The sequence below is a fragment of the Perna viridis genome, chromosome 3 (assembly GCF_037379345.1).
Source record: "Perna viridis isolate PV_CMFRI_1.1 ecotype Kerala chromosome 3, ASM3737934v1, whole genome shotgun sequence".
NCBI classification, from domain to species: Eukaryota; Metazoa; Mollusca; class Bivalvia; order Mytilida; family Mytilidae; genus Perna; species Perna viridis.
In genome coordinates, this window is record NC_142447.1 from 22,989,039 (window position 1) to 23,011,383 (window position 22,345).

The 22,345-nt window shown below is 31.7% G+C and overlaps 1 protein-coding gene and 1 long non-coding RNA gene across 2 annotated transcripts; one reads left to right on the top strand and one right to left on the bottom strand.

Moving 5' to 3' along the window:
* Positions 1-566: 566 nt before the first annotated feature.
* On the top strand, positions 567-5,480 carry LOC148621486 (uncharacterized). The gene is made up of 3 exons (XR_015921198.1): positions 567-641; positions 3,742-3,842; positions 5,273-5,480. It is a non-coding gene; the product is annotated as an uncharacterized LOC148621486 (long non-coding RNA).
* A 2,367-nt stretch (positions 5,481-7,847) lies between these two features.
* LOC148621487 (heme A synthase COX15-like) lies at positions 7,848-22,191 on the bottom strand. Its single transcript, XM_088575945.1, has 9 exons — positions 22,052-22,191; positions 18,289-18,458; positions 17,096-17,218; positions 15,896-16,088; positions 13,614-13,781; positions 12,536-12,617; positions 11,451-11,605; positions 10,802-10,915; positions 7,848-9,802 (listed from the first exon to the last, which is right to left on the bottom strand). The coding sequence occupies exons 1-9, from the start codon at positions 22,112-22,114 to the stop codon at positions 9,671-9,673; spliced, it is 1,200 nt and encodes a 399-aa protein (XP_088432071.1). The 5' UTR covers positions 22,115-22,191; the 3' UTR covers positions 7,848-9,670.
* Between the last annotated feature and the right edge of the window lie 154 nt (positions 22,192-22,345).

The following is a 22,345-nucleotide window of genomic DNA, read 5'->3' on the forward strand; positions in this document are numbered from 1 at the left end:
ACATGTATCATCAACTATACAAGAAAATTCAGAATCTTGTGGTTCATGAAATATGTAAATGTGTCTTGTAATTCAGCGAACACTATATATATGGGTTCGTGAGTTTGGTATTTAAAGGGTATTAATTAGATGAACAAATACAAATTCTCGAAGCTGATGGAGACAGACTGTAAAGTGAATCAACCGAATAGGAATTTTGCCAGACACATGAAATTGTTCAAGCAATGCAATATTGATAGTTGATTCGATCATAACCTATTCTTAAATAATGAAGATATGTTTTCGAGGATCCACAAGCAGCTTCTCTAGAAAGCATATCACCAGAACCGTCGTAATTAATGCTAACCACTCTCAAAATACTAAAACTTTCGAAAAATCAAGGATTTTAATAATGGAAAATGATATTCTTTCAACATTGAAAAATCTATATAAATATATTTCGGCTGTGGATTTTTTAATGTGTGACTCTACAATATGTATCAGCAAAATTTCCGTTCATCATGATCTGAAACATGCACGATAACAGTTAATAAAATCATTCAGTGTCTGGTCTCTTTCTGAATATTGTAGACTTAATTTTGCATGTTCTGTCTTTCCCTTCACTTCCGGTCTTTCGGCTAACAGACAAGGTCAACTTTGTTGTAAGTGTTCCTTAAAAAAAAAAAATACTCATCTACGATTTTTGAAGAATTATAGACAAATTCGAAAGCTCAACTTAAGATCAATTACTCCTATTGCGCATGAAATTTTGGAGCACTGACGCTAAAAGGGGCTTCTATTTTGTATATGCACAAAAACAGGTCTTCGGAAAATGGATTTTTTTTTATTTTGTCTGAAGTTAGTACGAAATCTAACCTTTCATTACATAAAAAAACTTTTTTATGCATCATCTTTAACACTCAGTAATTGATCATGAAAAGGTAAGGTAAATGTCTGAAAAAAAAGTTCCCACAGTATCACTGTATTGGAAAAAAAAAATATCTAAAATTATGTTTATCAAAAACCTTGCTGTGATATTTTGTAGGGATTCTCTTCAACAACTTTCAATGGATTGTGTTGACTTTGAAATCCTTATTTCATCTTCATTAAGTTTGACAGCAATTTTCAAGTTCAAGCCCCACATGTGTCCAGGTTTCCAGATGTACCCTACACTCAGTGACTTATGTTTTTCTAACACTCAAGTCCGAGTTTTAAATCCATGTTAGTCATTGAAACACAGTGTCAGTCAGATTTTTTTCGCAGTGAAATGTGAGCATTACACTCAACCATCTGGGACATCATATATTCCGGTTGTTAATTGTGCACAGAGAATCACTGACCTGGGAGTGAAATTCTCACAGCACGGTGAAGTTAATCTCATTGATCTATGCCTTCAATATGGGCATTAATACCCAAGATCCCAGGTCACTAACCTCCAAAATTTTTTGGGGGGCGGGGACTTGTGAAACTTCTTATTCCAATCGACAAAATATATACTAGTAGGTTTATTTGTCAAAACAGGGGTTGAGATGATTAGCAGGTGGTATTAACGGTAGACATATATAACGTGAAAATTGTATAAAAGACATTTATCGTTGATACATACTTCATAACTGTCCTGCATTTAAGTTATAATTAATTGCAGGACACACCTCAGAGACATTGTAAATAATGTGTTCATTTAAATTTCTAAAAATAGACAACTATATACATGTACATGTATGTGCAAGGTTCGTCAGGGATTATTTTTATACAGGTTTAAAAAAATCGGCCAATGACAATGACAATGAAAGTTCTTAATCGTTTAACAAAACTTATCATTAAAATAATGATATATGTAGGTTGTATTTGAAATGTACTTTAAGTAAGGAATATCTTAGAGTTAAATTGAAGTGTTTTAACCAGTTGAAAATGACCAGCTAAGGTCGCTTTCTTGTCCTCGTTTAGACAATGTATTGTAAGTTATAATTATTACTGACAATGTTCCCAGTCTTGGTTAAGGATTTATACTTTACAATTCTTATGTATACATAATGTAGATGTCTTGGGACCTGTAATTAGTTTCTTTTATTTCTGGAAAAGCCGTCCAATTATTAAAACTATCAGAAACTAAAAGAGTCACCAGACTGTTTTTACAAGTCCGTCACTTGAATCAAATTCTAACAATCAATACTTTCAAAGTGTTTTATTTATAATTTTAATAGTAATTATCAATTTAAAGGTAACAAAATTAAAATATCAAAAGATTGCATTATTACTTGAATTTTTAATGACATGACTAAATTTTTATCTTAACTGGTTTGCTACAAATTACCTGCGAAACAGAAACACTGAGTTTCACTCAGGTCGGACTTAAGTGTTGGAGAACCATTCCACTACGAGTGTAGTGTACCTACCCTTACCTGGAGGTTTCCACAATTTCCAGCCTATAATATTGGTCTTTCCTCCCCACAATCCTGGCAAACAAGCAAGAAGCCTATATTAGCTAAATGGTTGTAAAAACTCGGTGATTTTCAAACACCTTTTTTTTTACTGCTCCCAGTTTTAGCCCCATACCAAGAGAAATATGCAAAAAATTTCCCAAAATTCAGCAGTAAAATTCCCAGTTGTAACTTAAAACATTTGTCTCAAAATTAGTCATATTTAATTACTAATGTCTACTCATTAAAAGTATATCAGCAGTCATTACATTGCATTGTTCCCCACTAAGTTGTAACTATTTCAACAAGTAGGAAAGTAACCAAATATATAACTCGATATAAAGATTTGTACGATGTACAAAATCCTTGTCCACTCTACTATATCAAAAGAGTTGGTCTGGTAAGGGCAAAATTTGGCCTTCAAATTAAAGTCTATACCTGAAGAAAATTTTATCATGTTTCTCCAACTCTTTAATGTGTTTGATATTTTATTCAACTAATTTATGATAATCATTTGAACATATATATGTTGTATGATCATATGTGCCCTTCAAACTTGACTGAAATTGAAAAAAACCTTTTAAAAAGGCTGGAATACACCAGAAATTGATTGCACTGTTTCTCACTCTTAGCAATGGCAGCATGTGTGTTCATCCACATGCTTAATTCTTTTTGTGTAAAATTGTCAGTTACAACTTGTGTGAAAATATCTTGAGTGAACAAATGTATGGCCACTTCTATTCCACTCAAAAACCATCTTAAAAATTTCAGAAATATTTGAAGTTTAAGGTTTTTATAAAAATTACTTAAATACAATGTTATTTCTGGAATAATGTCAAAACAGCTTGTATTCAGTGTTTGCGGCCAATTTACTATACTACTACTACCTAGAAATCAGCTATAATCAAATTTTTCAAAATGCACAAATTATGAGGCCAAAAGGGGTCTTTACCAAATTTTCTCCTTTCTAATTCAGGTCATCTTATGGACTTACAATGAACACTGTTATTGTCCTCATCAATGGATTTGATTTGAACTTATTTTTTTAAACATCATACTTAATATAAAAATCCCTGCCTTAATGTTAATATATATTTCTCAATCTCAATATCTGTGCTGTTTTCCTCCAGACTCCTTTCCAAAAAAGTCTAGAATATCACTGAAATCTCACTTTTGGTTTAAAAGCTCACATTCTGAGGTGAAGTATCCTTCTATGAAAAGGTTTCCACTTACTCAAACTTACTTGAAATTGGAATTTTAGAATGCATTCTTTATACATAGTTTTATTATATTGTATCACTACAGTTGTGTACATGTAATTCTTTTTTTTTTATATTAAAAGAAAAAATCACAATGGGAGCAGATTTTGAGCCAGATACCATGTTTAAAGGGCAAGGGAGGAGATACCATTTTAATACATATACACTTAGAGGAAAGTTCAATGTAAGTAAATTTGAAGATGATTGTAAGTATTCAAATCAAAATGTCACAGGCACAAGAGATTTTTTAGTTTTTATATGCACTTGTACCTTACACAAGCAAAGCAACAAACTCTCCCACTCAGAAAAAAACTACCAATATTCATTTACAATTGCTTCCTCATTTCCTTTGCACAGTTTCAAAGGACACATTATTTCTTTTAAGTAGCATTCCAGCTAAGAATCATGCAAAATGTGATACATGGTTGGAAAGCCTACATATTTTTATTTTTGTTATTTTGTTTGAAATGTTTCAGTTAACAGAAATTAACGTTTGGTTTTTCGTATAACCCGTGCTCATAGGAGATAAAAATTGTATAGAATGCACTGTAGAATTCAAAATTAAGGGAGATAACTCTGTAAATGACACTCAAATACAATAGAATCTATTAGGTTTTTAATGTTGATTATCTCTTAGGAGCAGGTAGATTTGAATGAATAATTACACATTTCATAATATAGACCCATAAAACAACTTAATTACAAAAATAAAAATATGTAGCCTTTTTTTGGGGTGTATCACATTTTTCAGATTTTGCATGATTCTTACAAAGACGGCTACTTAAAAGAGATGTCAGTAAAAAGTTAATCAATATATACAAAGAAGCTCATAAAAATATACAACAACTAGATGACATTTATGTTCATGTATCTATACAACATACTGAGAAAAAAAACTAGACCAATTCTGTTAGCTTGAACACTCAAAAGGAAATAAAAAAAAAATTATGAAGTTTATTTATACATGCATTTCCTGCAGTGGTAAAGTGCTTTCAAAAGATTGTAGGTTAATTATCTGGTTGGCAAAGTGTAGATTCAGTATCTGGCTAAACCAAATTGAGATCAATTGGTGATTTGTACCTTTTCAATACATGTATGTTCAATATTTAGATCTGTAAGCATTGGTTGTTATGTCATACTATAGAATGTTTGTCAACTTTTAGCTGAGGCATAACATCAGTTAACATTAAGTAAAGATCTGTCTAGTGTTAAATACTCTTGTTTAGAAATGCATTAATATTTTTTAAATATTTTTAATATTTAATGCATTAAACCTTAAATATCAATCTACTTTGCATTAAACCTTAAATACCAATCTACTTAAGTTTTTTTTATCTGCCATTTGACTGGACAATACATGTAGTAAAAAATAAATTTTAATTGATTGGAAGTACTTAGAATTTAAATAATAAATAGTTTAACAATAAGCTAAGAGAAAACACCATATATGTTTCATCTTTATATTTTTGATATGTTGTCTTGAAGCAAAAAATACCTTTGTTTCTTAAATGATATACATGTATAAATTCAAACAATTAATTTCTTTTGTGTTTTTCTCTTGGACTTGTTCGGAAACCCATTTTTAATGAAATTTATACTGATTTTCTTTTTCAGTTATGTGCCCTTGCATTTGCTGCTTATGGACTGACATTTGTTGCTCTCAAGTCTAGAAGTAAAAGGAAAGCAGCCGTAGCTGCAGCAGCTCAGAAATGATGATTGTGAACTCTAGAAACATTGCTGTGACTTGTTTTACATATGTTTATAGACTAATTCTTTGATATAAATATGTGAATGAAAAAGTCATTACAAAGTTGTTTTTAAAGTTCTTATATTCATTGCCAGTTATTTGCGCTATTGAATGGTGTATCTCAGATTTTGATATTAAAAACACATGTTACAAACTGGGTGCAAGTTATTAACATGTTATTCCCAGCAAATTCATTATGTTAAGGTTATTAAACTTTCACAGAAATAGGTTACAGCTTAAAGGAATAGTGCTTTTGTCAACTGTTACTTACTGAATTGATAACAAAACCTCTCAAACCCTCACTTTTATTCAGTATATAAAGTCTGGACATGGAAGACCTATTTTAATTTTTAGTTTAAGAGTTACCCACCAGAAACAGATTACTACAATGTACACATAGTCACATGTAACCCACAGAGAAAAGTCAAAGGTACACAAAATATGGAAACTGTGCATTAATTAAATTGTAGCTCAGTATGTACATTGTATGTCAACCTTACCCCCAAACATGGGAACAATATTTGAAGGCAAAGTCCCCCACAAATATGATACAAAAAGTTAACTGCATTTTCTTGACTTAATAGTTCATGAGTTTCTATTAATTCAGTGGTTTATATGGATCATAACTGCAGTACAATTTTGTATTGAAAAAAAAACAACTATGCAAATAAAATGTGCATCCTTGAAAGAGTGACCAAGGGAACCAAGATTCTAACAGAAATTAAAAGAATGTAATCCAGGGACAAAGACCAGACATGGAAAATAAACACACACAACAAAGAACATAAAATAACCAAAATAATATATACAAAGTAGCAAAAGTAAATGAACAACTCTAATTCCACTAAAAGCTGGGAGCATGGTCTTGATACGTGTAATAAAACTAGAATCGCTCACCTGGTTTACCATTCGCTTATTTGAAAAACTTGAGGCATGAGACAGGCTAAGTTAAAATTAACTGTTTGTCAAATGCAGGATATACTTTTAATAGCCTTTTTATGACCTGAACCAGAATTTTGCTAAAGGCAAGAGTTTTTGAATTATTTAAAAAAAAATGTCTTCTGACCCCTACGTTCTGTTTTTAGTATAGGCAGCCATATCTATTCAAGGATTACAAATCACGAGTCATTTCAAGCACAATATACTAAAGAACCAATATGCTTATTTTCATTAAATGATCTTAAATGGTTTTAGAGCGGCAGATTTTTAAAGTTGTACTTGTGAAAAAAAAATTTCAAGAATTGTTTCAGGAGCCATAACTCGTACATCAGTAGACCAATCGTTTTGAAAATTTTCGGTCTAATAATGCTGAACAATATTTCCCTCTACCAGAATTTTGCTTAAGGCAACAGTTTTTTGAGTTTTTTTTTGTTTTTTTTTTAAATGCCTTCAGGCCACTATCCTCTATTTTTAGTAATAGCAGCCATGTCATGTCACAGATCATAAATCCCAACATTCTTTTTGTGCACAATACTCTAAGGAACAATCATGCCAAGTTTACATCATGTAAATCTATGAGTTTCAGAGGAGAAGATTTTTGAAAATTTGTTCACAACGACGATGGAGGCCAAATGATGGCATATGCTCACTTGGCTTTTCGCCAAGAGAGTTAAAAAAGTGAGGCCTAAAAAAAGTTTTGTTATCCCCTTTCAGGAAGGCAGGGATATGGTTTTCAGTCCACAATTGGGTTTCAGTTTTAATGAACTACAGAAACTTGAAACCTTAAATGATCAACAGGTAAAAGGTCAAGATCCCTGTACCTAGAAATACAATCATACACATTTTTTTCACAAAAACCCTTTATAAGATAATTGTGCTGCTTACTTTGTTACATTGTGGAAATATGACTGTTTCTAGAGTACCAAATTTTATGGTTATCACAAAATTAAAGATATTTCCCACTCATTGGACAGGTGAATCCATGAAATTGAAAATCTACAAACTGAACAAGTAAAATTAATACCAATGAATGAAAGTACTTTCTATAACTTCCAAAAAGGGTTCTTAATTAAATGACAAAGACAATTCCAATCTTACATGACTAGAATAAGAATAACAGGGCATAAACCAACAATATTGAGTCCTATTTTCTAAAAAAGTAATGTAAATTATAAAGCTACATATACATGTATGTACAAGATTTTTCATTTCAACACTTTCTTACCTTTGTAAGATATATTGTACTACTGGAAGCTTAACATAGATTGAAGTAAGTTAAATTTAGATGTGGAATGCTTCTGCAGTTCAGAAATGCACTATTTTTTTTTAATACATATTCATTTGAGGGGTCTTATTGCTTTCACTTTTGTATGTATTATTGTTAGTCATAAACGAAAGTGTTGTAGCATATTTTCTATGCTCTTTCCAGATAAAATTACATCAAACTAGTAATGAAGGCTTAACAAATGAATCAAAACACAGCATAAATAAATTAAAATTAAAAAAGGTTGGTAAGAATTTTTATTACAAACATTAAATGTCTGAGTCCATGACACATTTAAGAAATACATGTACATGTATGATAACAAACATATATCAGGAGTCTTTAACAATGCATTGAATTTCAGCACATTAACTTATATGGGGCAGGTGTAACCCTGCACAAGGGTGAAGTTGTATTGATGTATTTTAAAAAAAAACCAGTTATGCCTTTTATGGTTTTACATCAACTATGACTATGACAAACTTCAAGATGTGATTAACATTTATTTTGCCGACTTGGCATCACCCTTGGTATTATAATTTCATATCAAACTAAAATTGGCTCTCAGTGCTTCTAAGGTCAAAGGTTAGCTGATTGTCATTATGAGGACTTAGTCCTCTATTAAATACGAAGTGTGATGTCTTCATAGACTACAACATAAGATATTACATACATGTACCACCAATGCAACTAATGAGCTTTTGGAACATATGAGAAAATAGTCCTACACAAAATATATAGTGCACTAAGAAAAAAAGTACTCTTGACATTTCATTTTAAAAATTAGAACTGAAAGGAAACATACTTTAATACTACTTTTATCATCCTATGTTTTCAAGCTTCATCCCCATTATACATCCTATCATATAATTATAATAACAATAGAATTTCCTGTATTTTTTATAGTTACTGAACTTATGATCGCCAGTGTATTACTGCAAGTGTGTTAAACCATTTTGTCTTTTCGTCAGCAGACAAATTTTAAGATTAAGCTGATAAGGAGTATCTGTAGGTTAAAGTAACAGTATATTTTTACTTGGGAAGTCATTTAAAATTAAAATTAGCATTGAAACCAATGAGAAAAAAATAAAAGATTCAGGTGGATTCAGAAATGCATTAAAAAAACGGTGTGTGTGTGTGGATAAATTTTTTGCAAAAATATTTCTCAGAATTCACGAAATTTACTTACCAAAGGGGACCATCCACCCAAAAAACTCCCCTCAATTCCCCACTGCTCACGTACATGTTTATTTGTAACCCCATCTCCTCTATTTCCACACTTATACACATGTATATTGCATATTGTGCACAATAATGATATCAAATACACAGTAAAGCAACAATTGAATGCATGCATGTTATGATGTACCAGTATATATATGTTAACATTGTACAATTAATTTGTGACCTGCTAATAAATGAAATTTATTTCTATTTTTCAAGTACTTTAAAAATGATAAAGACATAAAAGTGTTTATCTAAGAAAAAAATCACATAAGGAAGTTGAAATTTTTTTCGGAGCATTAACCCTGCCAACATATGCAAAATACAGCACAACATCTTGAATTAAAATAGACAAATGAATTTTTCCAAATCCCATTGGACATTTTTTGGTACATGTAACAATAACTTTAATTATCATCTTTACTTCAGTATAACTAAAAAACAATAATACCAAGTTTTTGTGTATTGTTACATTACAAACAAATTCATTGATCAGTTATAGAGTTAAAAGGAATGTGAATAGGCAGTTGAACATACAAACTGAGATTCTGAATCTTATGTACATATAACCAAGCTGGAAGGTTAAAAAAATGTACTGTGCAAAACAAAATTAATCTGGTGTAATAAACAAGTATTAAAGATTCTAAATAGTTGGAGATATCCTAAGAGTAAAAGCTTATATATCACATCTACTGTGCATGATTTCAAAATAGTCCATACAACAAAGAATTCCTTCGAACATATCACAGCTTTGAAAGTTTATCACCTCCGACTTTCATCACTTTCATTTGCCCATGTGTTCCAATAACACTGACCACCTGTATAAATGGATAAAGGATCACTTTGGCATCCTCCTGAGTTCATGTGTTAACCAAATGGCAATACTCAGTAAGACTAAGGATCCAGATTGGTGGGAGGCTGCCAGGGGTGTTGGCACATAGTTGAGTAAGGTTGTAATACCCAGCGTAGCCTACAAATAAAGTTCATCTTTGTCAGACAAAGAATATTTACAAAAATAATAAAGCTCAAATGATGATGAATTTTTGTTCTTAAAACAAGTATCATAAAACACATTTTTCAAGCATGAAACAAGAAAAGTGGTGTTGTAAATCAACTTTTTTTCACAGATAGTGGTACTTGTTTGCACTTCCGGAAGTCAATTCACTTCCTTTACTACATGTATTGAATTTGCAACCTCCATTCTAACATGTACCAGTATTCCATTATAATGAGACTTGTTTTCAAACATTTCGCATACATGAAAGAACAAAAACATTTCCCATCTTGTACATGTATAAAATTCCTTTTATTGGCATAACATAAGACCAAATATAAGAAAATTCCTCTTACTTGCAAAAATGTTTTTCAAAATTTACTCAAAAATGTACCATGGGTGAAACAACAATACATTGTTAGTGAATTACCTTAGTTTTCTATTGAACTTCGTTTATACAACAATATTTTGACCTTCTTTTGACTATATCTAATTATCCATGATAAAAGAATGTGTCCCACTTTAACATTGAAAATATATGGTATTTTCCCTTGAAATGGTAATTGATGTTCACTGCATGTTTTTTTGCTGACAAAAAGGCTATGCAATTAACAAGAATCCACTGTACTAGCAACAGATATTGATTGATTGATTGTTGGGGTTTAACGCCCGAGCAGCAAAAGATATTATAGGATTAGCAATGATTAGATAAGTCGATACTATGTTCCAATATTCAAATATATACAATGTACTAGTATACTGTGAAAGTACTTTTATTCGTTGGGTACCAATTTTCGTGGTTTTCGTGGGTAGGCCAAACCATGAAATTTGGTTACCACGTAAAGAAGAATTCCATTGGTGTGTATACTGAAAACCTCAAAACCAAGAATTCAAGAATCCATGAATTTGTGCTTCTTCCTTAATCCACGAAAACTGGTACCCACAAATGAAAGTACTTTCACAGTATATAAATACCTGAAGCAAACCCATTCCAAGCAAGGCATTAACAGCTATTCTAGCCCTGGGTGGAAGTGGGGCTTTACGACACATCCACCAGAATCCAGCTATTAACAAAATGGTGCTCTCTGCCTAAAAAGCATTATTAAACAAGTTTATTCAAAGAACAATTCTGCAACATCAGCTATGATATCGTAGAACCCTTTTAAGTTTGTCTTAAGAATATTTATGATCCACTTATGGTGACTAAAACACTATTAATTTATAAATTTCTCCAAAAACATACCCCAACCAAATACAAAAACATGGCATGGTGGGTATACATCTGACATGACAAACCAATGAAGAAGTCCTTTATGAATTAAGTACAAAACTCAGATATGTTAAATCTAAAATTAAGACCAAAAAAAAGTTTACACCAAAAGAACTAACCAATTTGATAATTTCATAAATAATTTTGGAGTGTTTTTTTTTAGTTATTATGTGAAGTGTGAACAACAGATGGACAATAGTACACATTCACCAAGAAGGGCTAGTGTATAAATTTCCATGCATTTCCAAGTTGATCAAGCAACACCTTTTTCAAACCAAATGTTAAGGTGCACATTTTTCTCATATCAGATTTCTAATAATAATTAAGCATTGTTCAGAGGAAAATAATACTTACAAGATGTCTATGATTAAATTGAACAAATGTTGGGTTCTCAAAAATATTTTTCCATGCAGGTTCAATACCCCACATATCTGATGGAATCCACCTATCGGCCATCTTGGGCCATGAATTGTATATTAATCCAGCATCTAATCCAGCAACAAAAGCTCCTAAAAATTAAATAAATAACCAGTCAGCCATTAAAATCATAAATATCTATTATCAAATCAATCAGGCTGTAAATTAGGATATTTCGGCATCTAGTTATTTTTGGCAATTTTCTGACAAAATGTGCCTGTTTTAATTTGGTGTTTTATTTTGACCTTATTATCAGAGTGAAAACAACTCATTCAATTCTAATGCTACCAGTGACAGATTGAAAGCTCCAGTTATTCTGGATAAAATAAATAATAATAATAAATACATTTATTTTTGCCAAGGTTAATGGGGTAACTATAAGTAAGCAAATCATGCATTTCTTTCTACATTATTTTTTGTACACTCAACAATGATAATGCACCAACATAAAATGACAGTCCAAATATTTGCATATGTTATATTTTGATGTGTTTAATTTTGACAATTTTAAAAAAGACACCAAATGAACCAAAATAAAACTACAACCAAAATATCCCAATATAAGGTACTAAGTTTACAACAAAAACACTAAGATGAGTTAGTATGCTGTTGTATCAAGTAATTGTATGGTACTTGATTTGAAAAAGTGACAAGGTAATCATCACATACTAAATAACAGAATCTGAAAGATTTTACACATTTTAATCTTCCATTTTATACGTACCGTGACTTTTTCTGAACAGATTGAGAACCTTATGATGTACTTTACAATGGAATTAACAGAACCTTGTGATGTACATTTGTACTTTACAATGAAATTAACAGAACCTTATGATGTACATTTGTACTTTACAATGAAATTAACAGAACCTTATGATGTACATTTGTACTTTACAATGAAATTAACAGAACCTTTTAATGCACATTTGTACTCTACAATGAAATTAACAAACATGTACATTTATATTATTTATATATTTATTATATTTATTTATAACTAAACTTTAACTGGTACAATCTACCTGAAATGGCTGTAAGAAATACTAATGATTTGATCCCATGTGCCATCCCTCTGATTCTTCTCATTTGTTTTGTAAACTCAATCTAAAACAAAATGAGAAATAAGTTATATCTAAGCTTCAAAGTTCTGCTCTGAAAGTATTTACTAATTTAGATATAGGTTATACATTGATACATATGTTTTGTTTCACAATGTCATTCTTTTTTTTCATGGGGACAATTAAATTTTCAAAAGCAACATACATTAAAGCTCAAATCTTTGACTAAATTACTCACAATTGTGGATAAGTATTGTTTTTAAGTAACATCAAGAAAGTAGACCTAGGGTAAGGGACATAACTCATGGAATCAGTGATATGTTTGTATTTTATACAATTTCACCAAAGGCTCTCAAGCATTCGTTTGAAGCAGAAAAAAAAGAATCCAAGTTAATTAGATGCTTACATAAGATTTATGTAAAATGCTGCATACAAACATTCCAATGATTTTTAAGAGTTGTGTCCCTTACCCTAGATCTACCTCCTTAAGTGTTTGATTTTGTTTCTCAAATTAGCTTATAACAAACATCATATATTTCTTGTTTCTTATGTAATTTACTTTGTGCATTAATTCTGAAATGGTCCCAAAATACAAATTTTCATTATATGTAAAGATTTAGCATGGCAAAGAAATGACCCAAGAATTCTAAACTTTAAAATGAACTTCAATGAAATTCATTAGGAAATATGAATTTGGGCAATAATTCCCCGAATTAATCTATACCATTCTTTTGTGGTATAGAACATTGAAATCCATTTCAACCAACCAAAATAAATAACTATAAACTATATCCCATGGACAATGAGAAAAATACTACTAAACATAGTACATACACCTGTTTTTGCTGTTATACAAAATGGACCAATTCAGAAATTCAACTTCTGTCCTTTAAACAACGTAGTGCGGTCATAGAATCCTTGTAAAATACGAATTGATCTATGTATGGAACTTCATGAACAATATTGATCCCAGAATGCAATACAGTTTTTGAATCAGTCCATCAAGAACACAAAACAGATGAGATAATCCATAAACACTTACATTATTATAAGGTAAAAGATGTGTAAATCCTGACCATAAAAACAAAGCATACAGGACAAAGGCTGAACCAAGATGTGCAGCTAATCTATACTGACTAACTCTAGGAACATCGGTTGATTTAGGCTGCTCTTTTAAACCACTCTTCACCATATACCATCCCAAAAATCCCTACAAATTGAAAAGACTTTGACATTAAAGATTGTCGAATATCATGAATTTTTCACTTCACACATTTTTCAAAACAAGCTTAGAGACCCTTTCTTGCTATTTACTATTAATGCTCAGTAACCCAAGTATTTCAGCAAGGTACATTATATGCTGAGTGTTCAACCAATATTTACACAAAAATCTGAAATGTGTTGCATTTACCTCAGGGAAGTACTAAGTGTGCCAAAAAACAAAAACAAAAAAAACAAGAGGCTCCCAAGAGCCTGAATCGCTCACCTGGTTGAATTTTGCCTTTCAAGGGCAATAAATTAAACAAGAAGTTGTCCAATAATTTTGACTCAAGAAAACTTTGATAGGATCATTTCAGCAAATGAAAGGCTAAATCTATCATATTTTTCAAGACAATGGCTGAAAACTGTAAAAGAAAACCTGTCATTTTCCCCAGTCAAGGGCAATAACTCTTATAAGAAGGCATCTGACAACTTTTATGCCAATGACTTTTGTAGTCCTAAGAATAAGGATCGTTTCAGCTAGTGAAAGAATTTGACTAAACCTAACGGTTTTGGAGGTATATACAAAAAACTACTGTCTGATCCCTATGTTCTATTTTTAGTAACAGCGGCCATGTTTTTCGACGGATAAAAAAACCCACTTCAGTTCTATGCAAAACACCCAAAAGAACATTCAAGTTTGGTTCCAATTGGTCAAGTAGTGTCAGAGAAGGAGATTTTTGAAAGAAATAACATAAAAAATAGCAAAAGAACATCAAACAAGGAAATAACTCCAACTTGGCTTTATAGATTAAAATGAAAATTTGACCACAGATAGATCTCATCATGCTGAACACTATTACCCAAATCAGAATTTGGCTAAACCTAACGGTTTTGGATATATATGCAAAAAACTACTGTCTGACCCCTAAATAGTCGTCTGAATATAGCTGAAATATTGCTGCTCGGACGTTAAACCCCAACAAACAAATAAACCTATGTTCAATTTTTAGTAACGGCGGCCATGTTTTTGACAGATCAAAAATCCCCACAACAGTTCTAAGCAGGATACCCCAAAGAACATTCATACCAAGTTTGGTTCCAATTGGTCAATTAGTTTCAGATGAGAAAAGTTACAAAAAATTGTTGACGACGACGACGATGGACGCCAAGTGATGGCAATAGCTCACATGGCCTTTGGCCAGGTGAGCTAATGAAAGGGTTATATCATTTTGTAAAAGCAAATGTTCTACCCGCATACAACAGCAAGAATGTTAATGCCATAATTCAGTACTTTTTTTTCTAAGATACAAAAATACTGTTGTATAGTTCCAAACTACAAGTGAATATTCTAGTTTTTCATTTGTTTCAAGGATTTTTTTTTAATATTCCATACCCAAATCTACAAACAACTGCACATCTTTTTTTCGATTATTGTAAGCATATTTGTGTATGCGAAAAGTTTTGAACACATTCATTAAGCTTAGAACAGAGTTCCTTATGCTTTGAACTTTTAATATGGTTCTTTTTAGGGCAGAATACCCCATGTTCGAAATGTCAATGTCTTTTGCACAGATTGTGCACCTGGCCTTTCCTGCACCACCTCCCCTTTGAAGCCAACACTTGTTTTCTTCTTTTTCAACCAACTTGGGTTGAAAGTTAGTTTCCTGGCATTTTGTTTTATAACGTCGTGATGTTTCAACACCAGTTAAATCTGGTTCCCTTTATGACATTTACAAACAGAAACCAGTCCCGAACACTTACAGATTATTCCCCCTTGACTTACCTTCCAAAACGTGAGATAAAGAAGACTGTAGATTGCTTATTTCAAAACTTAATAAAACAATATGTCATTTGAATAATATTCCATGACTTTTCAAGGACTTTTAGCAAAAATACAGAATTCAATGACTTTTCTAGGCCTTTAATTTTCAAAATGAAATTCCATGACTTTTCAAGGATTCAAGGACCCGTACAACCCTGATGGAATCAATACCATCAATGTCAGACTTTTTGGTAGGAAAAGGTAACTATTGCCATAACAAACTTTTTTTACTTACATGTATTTTCACAATAAAGAGAAAAAAAACAGCTGTATTATACATTTGCTTTTCAAAACTTTACCTGGAACCCTAGCAGTGCAGCAAATGCTAACATTCTGGGTTTCATTGCTTTAGTTATCCATCCTTTCTTAAGAAAATATGCAGCAGGTAACAAGAATGTCAAGCCAACTAATCTACCCCACATTCTATGACCATACTCCATGTAGTAAATAAACTTAAAATGTGACAATGTCATTTCTTCTTCTGCGCTAACACTGAAATAGAAATAGTATTTATATATAAAACATGAAGAGCAATCGGTCGCCTTGAGCTGACATTTTCATCCTGGTTGGGTTGTTGTCTCTTTGGCATATACACCATACCTATTCTCATTATATATTTCATAAAAAATAAATAAAATTCAAATTATTTTTAACAGCTTTGGAAACAGTCAGTTCACCAGAGTTTCTGAAGCGACTGTTTCAGACTGTTCCGCAGCGAGTACAAATGAATTAGATATTTTTGGCAATGCAAATGTACTTGTACAGTTTAAATTCCATAAGGCTTTCTGCTATGTTTGTCAATTTTTTTTATGTGCCAATTGACACAAAGTGCAGCCCAAAATGATCCCAGTATCCTGCAACTGTATAAAATAATTCATGCAGGAAAAAGGTGATTAATTGTATCAATTTACATCATTTCTTGACGACCTACACGTATTAGGAAGCACCCTAAAACTGATTACCTGTTTTCTGTATTAGATAAACAGAAGATGATATTATGCTACTATACTAAAACAGCACTGGTTTATTCACACCCAATATTTGTAAATATAAAACTTCTGCAGGATAAAATAAAAGTTTCTGCACATCGCTTCTCTCATTTCTTAAGTTTAATCCATGATTATTGATGGATTAAACATTAAAAAATTGATACATATGCTTGACATATGCTTTTCATGTGTTCTGGACAATTAACAAGAGATTTAAAATCTTTTACAGAAATTTTAACCCAAGTTTAAAAGAAAGTTCAGATCTCTTTGTCAGTCATCCAGTTAAATGCCAAAGGACTTCATCAGGTGATTGTCATTGTCATGTCTAGTCCTTGTCCCTTGACTACATTCTTTTGAATATCCTCTAGAATCTTGGTTCCCTAGATAAGAAGACCAATGCTATCCAATGAAGTTAACTGCACATATTCACTGTTATATACATGTGTAATTACATGGAGCATATTTTCATTTGTTCTTTCTACCCTACAAAATTATGTTTTTTGTACATACTATTTATATTCTGGGAACTGTTTGTATCTTTCAAATTCTTCTTCCCATTCTTTCTGACTCTGTGGTGGTTTCATATCCTTGATTAACTTCCAATCAACCATTGATAAACCTGATTCTGTAAGTCTGATAAAAAATAGTACATATCTTAAAATGCAAATAATTGAAACTTATATTTATAAATGGTGTACTTATACAATTGTAAATAAAAATCATAGGCAATTAGCCAAAAAAACTCAGGGGGAGTTAAAAATTCAGATATTGTTGTTTGTGTTTACTATAGTGTGTATATTTAACACAGCAAATACTTCAGGATACTGAGAAAAATACAACTTCAGTAATGCACAAATGTCAGTTTAAAATCCAGTCACATTAAAAAAATATATCACAATAAGTTTCAATCAACCATGTTCAAACAAACAGTACAAGAACCGGTCTATGCAACTACCATTGTGATTGGTCATCTATCACCAATCAGTTTTCAATCAGTCATCAATCTGTCCAATCAATCCACTAAACCTTACACATCAATGAATTACTTTTAGTTTACATTGTTTATTTTTTAATTTTTAACATAATACCATATGAGGGTTTAATATCTAAAATTTAAGGTGAATTTAATTTGGTAGTACACTGAATTTGTTTCAATGGAAATTCTTAAATTGACATGAACCTATCATCCGTCATTTTACATACAAAACTGTGATCAGATCAGTCACCAGTCATTGGTTACTGATCCCTCAGCAATCAATCAATCAGTGATCATCGATCCTTTAAATAGTTGCGAGTATCGGTTCAAGGACTGTACTAACATTGACCCTAAACTTCATGAAATCAAGTATGACACTTTAATTAGCCTTGAACATTCTTAGTCACGAAAAAACTACTTTGAAAATATTTTTTTTATTTAGTCTAAAAAATAGGGGTAATATACAAGTAAACAGAATGTTTATTCTCCAACCAATGAAGTTAAAGAAATGTCAATTTAGTAGTGTGTTGATGAAAAGTATTCTGTTAGTAACATAACAAGTATGACTGGAAATCATGAGAATTTTAGTTTTTCATATGACATGAGCAGGACAACTTGGCATCTCACCACAGCACAAACTGCCTAACACAACACTTACATACAAACATTATCATTCCTTCTATGATTTAAACCTTATCCTATATTCAGTCAAATTAATAACAAGTACCTTGTGACTCCACCAAGTATAACTGCACCAAAACACATTCCAGCACATCCAATCAACCACCCACCAACAATTTTCTGGGCTCGTAATGGTATCTCTGAACTTAATTGTGCTGATGATGTTGTTTGTCTAATAGGTTGCATCAGTCGAGACAAAGGTACACTAAATCTGATCTAAAAAAATGTTGAAACTTATTGCGTCATTGGGGTAACAAAGACAATGTGCTTGATAGATAGAAATTGAGGGTTGCACCCTGCCCTAAGAGACCTGCACCCCTATGCCCATTCTGCTTGTACCCGTGTCTGTTTTGTATCTTCAAAGTGTCCTGGTGAAATTTTAACAAACAGTGTTACCAAATCCATCTCTACATAACCATTGAAATTGATCAATTTATTTTTCCTCCAAGTGCCATAAATCCTAGGTTTATTCAACAAAAATTGGACAAATCTGAGGCTCTATGGTACATGTGTCTAGTGCATTACACACTAATATGCATTCCTGTACCCCTCTTTTTCAGATCATAGAGCTCTAGCTAAAACAAGGGATGAAAGATTATGAAATAAAAACTAAAGAAATTGGATCTGGAACCAACTAGAGTTTTTGGACTTTTTGAAGTGATAAGTCAAGTGTACACCAATATCAAACTTGACCTATTTTATGGTGTATAAAATTACACTAAAGCAATATATTACGATTACTAAGGATACAAAAAAGAAAGTCAGTTTTAATTTCCAAACAAAATATACTCATACATGTACTTGGATCACAATATAACCATGACTCAAGGTATACGACACATTGAAATCATTAATGTAACTAAATTCAATCCAGCATTTTTTATTCAATTTCAAAAACATGTTGATCTGAGTATCACTACTCTGTTCTTTACATCTTGAGTCTTTCAAATTCAAACATTTTTTATATGGTTCTACTTGGTTTTGACCTTTCTTCACATTTAAAATGTACAAGGTCAAGGAATTTTAACTATGATATACACATAATTTACATGTTCCAAATAAATTTTGAAAAGTGTATAATTCACAAGTTGAATATGTGTGCCTTCCTGGAAAGCAAAGTGCCATATTGCTGTCAATGCATGTAATGCACTAAAACTGAAAACAAAAATGTTTACATAATGTATATGAAGCAAAATAAAAAAAAAAACTAACTTGAAGTATTCTATGTGCTTAGGACAATTTCCTGGTAAATTAAAATCCCTTTTTTTTATTATTTTATTTCCTTTTTCGTAACTTTAAAAGTTAGATAGTCAAATTAAAGATTTTTGTGTATTTCATTATCTAATGGTTTAAATCATTTACATGTTATGGTAAGTTTTCTGTGACAAGTATAATTTGATTAACTTTTGGACTTAATCCCTTAAACATAGATCAGAAGTGTTGCTCAAATATTTATCTTAAATCACAATTGAAAAAAAAAACTTGGATGAACGCAAAAATTTGTTCCATGAAAAATTCTTGGAAGATGAAAATGACCAGCTACAGAAATATGACAGAGAAAAGTTTGTTCTTTCTAGAACAAAGAACAATTCTACAACAAATGTACATTAAAGTATTTGAAGACAGAAAATGGGAATAAAATAGCTGATGGGGCAAAATTCAAACACTGGGCTGTAAATAACTTTAAGAAAACAAAGCCTGTTGGAAATTAGATTCTACTTTGTCTTAAAACAGACTGCCCAGTTGTTACTAGGGATGAGATATTTATTGTTTTCCAGAAATGTCATCTTAGAACAGACCATTTGGGTAAAAACAAAACATGGCATGATGTTAAAATTAGTTACGCTGGAATACATTATTCACTTATTGGTCTGTTTATAAAGACTTGCTCAAAATGCTTGATGTTGTAGTCCTTTTGATGTTATAAATTATAGTTCATCAAATAAAATATGTTCAAAATGTAGTTTATTGAATATAATATGTCCAACAACATTCCAAATTTTCATAAATCATAAGCATATTTTACTTTAAAAATGTTTAGTGATATCCGGAATCCCCCTCATCATTAAATCCAGTGTGATTCCAGATCCTATAAAAATCAGTAGGATCTGGAATTCACACATCCTAGGGCAAATCGAGATAGCCTAATATGTCCTAGGAGAAATTAGAATTCCAATTTGCCCTAGGAGGTTTAGAGATCCGACATTTCCTGTTCATATGCAAATCAATTCTTTTGCTAAAACAATGGCATCATGTCCAACCGTTTATAAAAAAAGATGTTTAAATTTACCAAGAATGTGTATTGATATTTGACATCTGGAAACAGTTCATCAAGGGGATTAAAGGATTAGTGACAATTGTTTTTACCTTTTAAATTGATCTTTTGTTACTTGATAATTAAATGATAATGGACCTGGGGACAGGTTGGCACTCCCATTACTGTGTATTTAAAACACTCCACTGCACACAGGTGAAGAAGTTATAATTAGGACGGTGTGTGTAGAAAGAAAAATAAGAAGCCAGTCATGGTTTTTCATATGAACTATGAAAAGCAAGAAAATGGCATTGATGGAAAAAACAACAAATAAATAGCAGTAAAACTTTATTTGTTTACTTCACATAAAACTGTTCTCAAAAATACAAGATGTTTCCATGTTGTCTTGCACTGACGACTTTAGTTCTGATTCCCGAAAACTATATATCTCCTGAAAAAAATCTAGAAACTCATTGTTTTGGTGTATACTGCACACCCCCTTCTTAGAACAAAGAAAAAGTCGAAAAAAATGTGTGTGGTATACGTGGAAGAATACAACAGTTTATTATTTATGTTACTTGAATATATAAGGGAAACTCTTTTGCTGTACCTGTGTTTAATGATGTTTGTGGTATAAGGATTGTTACTTTTGGAACAAAATGGTTGCAGACATGAAATTTTTCACCAGAATTATGAAATTTTCTGTTAAGACTCCAGTTTTCAAAATCATATCACCTCAGTTCTAAACAAAAAGTTACAAGCTCAACCTAGTAGTCTCGCACCACTTCACATATGTTACGACTTGAAAAATCAACAAAGCAGGGTCTCTTGTGAAAATTATCAAAACTTCAATAAAAACAATGTAATTTTTGTGGCAAATATGGTATTGCATGAAACATAAAGGAAAATAGTTCTAGAATCAAACTACAGTAAGTAGGTGTGACATGCACAATTTCAACTTGAAAGTCGTTTGAAGCTGTTGATGGGCAGTACTCAGCAGTATTGTTAAAACTCCAACTTTACATATGGCACATCATTCTGCCCAAAACCTGTCATATCAATATCCAAATAAAAAAGAGGAGGGTTGCAGGGTCAGAGGAAATTCAGACTAACCATTCTGTGGTCACCATTTGAAACTTGGCAAGAAGTACAGTTGTACTTACATCAGAAAACAATTCTTCTCTAATCACGTCATTGACCCAATAGTGCCAATGCTCAAACATCCTGAAGCTGAATTGGCTGCATTTGCCTTGAAAACTTCTTCCTATGAAACCTTGCACACTTAAGTTAAGTCGAGATAGATCTCATGCATTTGGCATTTTGGGTCTTGACAGCCCTGCTGACCTCAAGAACTACTTAAGACAGACCACAATGGAAGCACTGACACTGGGAATATTCAAGAATAGATTTAATACAGATCGACCTTAGATCAACCAACGAACCAAGTTACTTGGCAAGTACATGTAAGACAGACCCCGATATAATGATAGAAGTTAGAACATTAGGTCTAATACATTGAAATTTCGAGTCAAGATCTTAGTTTTAAACAAATTACCGGTTTGGCTTTAGCGGACAAGAATGTCCTTAAAAGGTGTCCTTGCATGCAACAGTGTGCCATTCTTTTTAAAAGTTATTTAATCTTGCCCTTATGCAAGCCAAAATTTTCTGATGAATTCAATGTAAATGAAACGCTTGAGAACAATCCCGTCTTTGTTAAACGCTCTGGTGACCAAACCTAAAATTTTGGCTAAAATCTCAAAGAATTTTTGAAAGAAGAGTGTCCATATTTCCTACCAGGTACGACTTACCGAATAACAGTTTAAAAACAAGCTTTAGAAAGGCTTCAAAT

Excerpts from the sequence above, each read along its gene's own strand:
- LOC148621487 (XM_088575945.1), bottom strand. The coding sequence starts at position 22,114 with ATGGCACACTGTTGCATGCAAGGACACCTTTTAAGGACATTCTTGTCC. Across the intron at positions 11,606-12,535 it reads ATTTCTTACAGCCATTTCAG|GAGCTTTTGTTGCTGGATTA; the intron begins GTAGATTGTACC and ends TTTAATTTTTAG. Across the intron at positions 10,916-11,450 it reads AATTTAATCATAGACATCTT|GCAGAGAGCACCATTTTGTT; the intron begins GTAAGTATTATT and ends AATGCTTTTTAG.